Source organism: Myotis davidii, unplaced genomic scaffold (assembly GCF_000327345.1).
Source record: "Myotis davidii unplaced genomic scaffold, ASM32734v1 scaffold979, whole genome shotgun sequence".
Lineage (NCBI taxonomy): Eukaryota > Metazoa > Chordata > Mammalia > Chiroptera > Vespertilionidae > Myotis > Myotis davidii.
In genome coordinates this window covers 551,944-557,372 of record NW_006290769.1, presented here as the reverse complement: position 1 = coordinate 557,372, position 5,429 = coordinate 551,944, and the positions used below count along the sequence as shown (strand labels likewise).

Below are 5,429 nucleotides of genomic sequence, written 5' to 3'. Positions count from 1 at the left end.
GAGTTGGGGGCGAGAAGGCCAGCAGGCCGAGTGGTTAGGGGTGATCAGGCAGGCAGGCAAGTGAGCAGTTAGGAGCCAGTGGTCTCGGATTGTGAGGGGGATGTTTGACTGCTGATTTAGGCCCAATCCCATAGAGATCAGGCCTAAACCTGCAGTCGGACATCCCCTGAGGGATCCCAGATTGGAGAGGGTGCAGGCCAGGCTGAAGGACAACCCCCTACCGCCTGTGCACAAATTTTGTGCACCGGGCCACTAGTATAAATATAAAATCCTCTTCCCCTTCAATAGATTCCCCTCATACTTAAAATAATCTGAATTATGATAATTTTATTATATAATGCCAAATAGGTATTCTGTCAAATGTTGAATTTAGGTAAATATTTAAGCTTCCAGAATGGACTTATAAACCTTATATAAAGATGGCTTGATGTTATAGTCTGACTGGTTGAGTGTATAATATCCTAAAATTAAATTATTTTGTCTTTTATTAAAGAACCTTTTATTGGAATATGATAAGCAGTCAGAGCACTTGGATATAGAAAAAGAACGTGCTAATAATTTTGAGCATCAAGTAGAAGACCTTACAAGACAATTAAGGAATTCAACTTTTCAGGTAATTTTAAATTGAGAAAATGCATACATGAAAATTATAATAAGTAGATTTCATTTTCAGTATATTTGCATAAAATAAAATTAATACATAAGCAGAAACTTAATTTCATTTTCTTTTCCCACTGTTGGGAAAAAAATTAGCAACTATCCTATCTTACTTACTGCTCTAATCCAAGCATGTCAAACTCGTGGCCCACAACGAATATTTTTGCAGTCCAGCCAATATACTGGTATGTAAGAAATGTTTAAATACAAATTTTTAACTTAATTTTTACAATATCCTGCTATACATAACTATTAATAATGAACTACAATTTTCCCTAATGACTGATTACTATAATTGTGTTGCATTCACTTCCCTTATGCGCAGGCACACCATTTCTCTCCACTAATACTAGCAGCGAATGTTTTAGCAGCCAACTGCCATGTCATTAGTCTTGGACTGACTAGTTTGGTGTACAAAACAGGAAATACTTTGCTTTCAGAGAACCAGAAAAATAGGTTTATTTGCCTTACACTTACTAATTTGTTTTTGCTAAGTTAATGTTCAAGAAAAAATATTAATTCTTATTAAAATATTCTATTTCAGCCCTTTGTATTCAGCATGTCTTTATTGAAATAAACCTACGTTTCTATGAAAATTGAAGCTTTTTTTTTTTTTGTTAGCCCACATAAACTTAAACCTTGTTTATTTGGCCTCTGTTAGTCTTTGAGTTTGACATGCTTGTTCTAATCTCAGTTCCCTTCGGGATTTCTTGGTTTTGTTTAATTTTTGCCATTTTATCTGCCAGTGTTCCTAGTCTTTTATACTGTTTGCCAAATTAATATCCACAATTATAGTGTTTAAAACTTATCCTCAACTTAACATTGTCATTCTTTGAAACTGATTTTGAAATCTTCATTTTTTAATACTATGGCAGCATTCTTGTTAATATACCATTTTTTTAAAAATATATATATTTTATTGATTTTTTACAGAGAGGAAGGGAGAGGGATAGAGAGTTAGAAACATCTATGAGAGAGAAACATGGATCAGCTGCCTCCTGCCCGCAACCAAGGTACATGCCCTTGACTGAATCGAACCTGGGACTCTTCAGTCCACAGGCCGACACTCTAGCCACTGAGCCAAACTGGTCAGGGCATTAATATACCATTTTATTCTTTCATTCCTGTATATATTTTGTGTGTGTATACAGTAATCAGTAATTTCTCATTCTAGTGTGAAAAGTTAAATTCTGACAATGATGATCTCCTGGCTCACGTTGAAACACTACAGTCTAATGTCAAGTTACTGGAAGTACAGATTTTAGAGGTCCAAAAAGCCAAAGCAATGGTAGACAAAGAATTGGAAGCTGAGAAACTTAAGAAAGAGCAGAAGATAAAGGTAAAAATAGTCCTGTGGGATTAATTCATGTTATACATTGATGTTTTTATCAAAGTATTATTTACAAGACTAGAGGCCCAGTACACGAATTTCGTGCACGGGTAGGGTCCCTAGTGGCTGCTGGCTGCCGGCCACGGCCTTCCTTCCCCTGGCTGCCTGCCGCGGCTACCAGCCAGGTCCTTCCTTCCCCCCGCTGTCAGCCAGGGCCTCCCTTCACACCTGCCTTGGCCTGGCGCCACCTGCTCACCTGCTCCACCACCCCACCGTGGTTCCACTCTCATTGGGGCCCATCGGGGCCAGCAGGACCTCCACTGCCTCCCACGGCCAGCACCGTGTCACCGATGCCTACCATGTTCTGCACCGCCCCCTGGTGGTCAGCGCACGTTTAAATCCCGGTTGGTCAAACTCCTGCCCATAGGGACAATTTACATATTAACCTTTTATTATATAGGATGGAAATATTGTTCTGGCCAGTTTGGTTCAGTGGTTAGAGTGCTGGCCCATGGTCCAAAGTGTCGTGGGTTCAATTCCCAGTCAAGGACACAGTAACTCAGTTTCAGGTTCAATCCCAGTCCTGGTCAGGAGGCAACCAATCCATGTGTCTCTCTTTCCCCCAACCCCACCTCTATTCCCCTCCTCCTGTTTCACTCTCTAAAAAAAAAAAACAATTAAAAACATATCCTTAGGTAAGGATTAATAACAACAAAAAAGATGGAAAGATTACTGAGTAGCATTTGTTAATATAGCAAAATCCATTAATTCCTTAATGTATGCTAACTGTGAATTTCAGAACCCAAGTTATGATTTTTGAGTGTACAGTAGGTCCTCAGGTTATGTTGGAGATCCATTCCTACGGTGCGAGGTAACGTGATTTTCGCTGTAAGTCGGAACCCACCTACATAAACACCTATGTCACTCATCTGGAGCACATACACAGCAGTAATGAAGTGAAACAGTAAAAAAAATGTAGAAGAAAGAACAATTCCTGACCTTTGTGGTAAAAAATAATAAAAAACATAAAGCACATACGTACATATGTCAAAATGACGAAACTTTTTTTTTATAAATACTGTAAATGGGAGATGGCGACGTAACCATGAAACAACGTACATCGAGTCCGAAGTAACCCAAGGACTGCCTGTATATTTTTTAAATATTGAAAGATTTCAAACACTTTGTATTTTATTATGTCAGATTTTATAGTTCCTTACAAATACCTTTTTAATGTTGGTTGGCTTGGGGTGGGGGGTGGGGGTTTTTAATTTTTAATTTTAGGAGCATGCCAGTTCTGTAAATGAACTTGAAGAACTTCAGCTACAACTTCAAAAGGAAAAGAAACAGCTACAGAAAACCATGCAAGAATTAGAACTGGTTAAAAAGGTAAAATAAAACATCAGACTCATAACTGATGTCAGTAATTATCTTTGTTAAACTATTCTATAAACATTGAAAAGAAATCTTTCAAAAACATGGTTACTTACTTGCTGTACTAAAATAATCCTATCTAATAATAGAAACATGGTAATTGACTGTACCTTCACTACGCCTCCCATTGGCTAATCAGCGCGATATGCAAATTAACCACCAACAAAGATAGTGGCTAATTTGCATACTGCAGGCAGATCCCGCTGCGCCGCCCCACCTGGGGCTGGTGGCAACGTGATCCCCAGCTGCCAGCTGTCCCAGCACGAGATCTGGGCCTGCCATGTGCGGGTGGGGTGGGCAGGGTGGGCGGCAGCACGATCTGAGCGGTCACCTGATCCAGCGCAGGATCCGGGCGTGCCATCTGCAACCGGGGGAGACGGGGCAGACACCGCGGGATTGGTTGTGCCATCTGCCACCAGGGGAGCGGGCCTAAGCCAGCAGGTGGTTATCTCCGCAGGGGTACCAGACTGTGAGAGGGCACAGGTTGGGCTGAGGGACCCCCAGTGCCAGTCCACAAATTTTTGTGCACCAGGCTTCTAGTCATTTATAAGTTGCTTGCCTCGTAATATTGAAAATTGAACTTATTTCTCTGAATGCCTATCCCTCCAGAAAAATCTAGGCTCAGGAATTATTGGATATTTTGGATGTTGGGTTGGTATTTTATTTTTGTACATGATTATTCTATGACACATGAAGATTTAACTTTGGCTTATTTTTCTCAACTTTGTCCAAGATGAGGCTAATAGGAAAAGTACTGTACAAGCTGTTTAAAATACTAGTATTTATAAATAAGAGCCCAATAAGAGAATAACTACCAATTGAGGTTAATAAAAAAATAAGAGATACAATGAAAGTGAGAAAGTTTGATTAAATAAAGTATTACAAAACACATTTTGAAATTACAAAGTATTCAACTTTTAATTTCTTCATTACTGTATAAACTTTATTTCAGAAAAGCATAGTGGAATCTGTTTATTCCTATGGCATCATTTTAGTAAGTTTACATTTGAAATTAACTAATCTTTTATTTTGTGGATCATTTATTTATAATATGTGCAGGATGCCCAACAAACCACATTGATGAATATGGAAATAGCTGATTATGAACGTTTGATGAAAGAACTAAATCAAAAGTTAACTAATAAAAACAGCAAGATAGAAGATTTGGAGCAAGAAGTAAAAATTCAAAAACAGAAACAAGAAGCCCTACAAGAAGAAATGAGTGAGTAAAACACAGTTCTTTTTAAATGTATTTTATTGATATTTTACAGAAAGGAAGGGAGAGGAATAGAGAGTTAGAAACATCAATGAGAGAGAAACATTGATCAGCTGCCTCCTGCACACCCCCTACTGAGGATGTGCCTGCAACCAAGGTACATGCCCTTGACTGGAATCGAACCTGGGACCTTTCAGTCCGCAGGCCGACACTCTATCCACTGAGCCAAACCGGTTTCGGCAAACACAGTTCATTTTAACTTAACAATAACTTCATCATAACAGAGTACAGTAGAGCAACATTACTTGTTTATTTCACCAGTTTTTGACTGCCAACCAGATCTTTCACACAGTGCTAACCATTTTTAAGGACCAGAAAAGTTGTAAAACCATTTGTGGTCCAGACATTGACAGCCCATTTTGGTGAATAATGCATTCACTTAAGTATTTCGTAAGTACCTGCTATGTGAGTAATACAAAAATAAAAAAGGGGGTCCTTGTCAATGATATTTTTATTGTCAGCAGAGTGGGATAATTTAAATAGCAGTGAAATCTTTCTTTTTAAGGTGATTATATTCCATTTTATCCATAATGGAATTAATGCTTACATTAATATCTCTTTAGACCTAGCTCATTCAGCTACATCTCACAGAATGATATGTTGTATTTTTATTTTAATTCAGCCCATAATATTTTTTTTGTTTCCTTTGACTCATGGATTATTTAGAAGTGTGTTGTTTCTCTCCTAAATATTTAAAGGAATTTTCAGATAGCTTTCTGTTAATGATTTTTT

The 5,429-nt window shown here is 38.3% G+C and overlaps 1 protein-coding gene across 3 annotated transcripts in view; it reads left to right on the top strand.

The window, feature by feature from the left end:
• GCC2 (GRIP and coiled-coil domain containing 2) overlaps positions 1 to 5,429 on the top strand; it is an 89,907-nt gene that overhangs the window by 42,648 nt on the left and 41,830 nt on the right. For all 3 annotated transcript variants that reach the window (XM_006763887.2, XM_015564011.1, XM_015564012.1), the window contains exons 10-13: positions 494 to 613; positions 1,832 to 1,996; positions 3,272 to 3,376; positions 4,481 to 4,643. In XM_006763887.2, the coding sequence (XP_006763950.1) occupies positions 494 to 613; positions 1,832 to 1,996; positions 3,272 to 3,376; positions 4,481 to 4,643 (553 nt within the window). The remainder of the gene's footprint in view (positions 1 to 493; positions 614 to 1,831; positions 1,997 to 3,271; positions 3,377 to 4,480; positions 4,644 to 5,429) is intronic.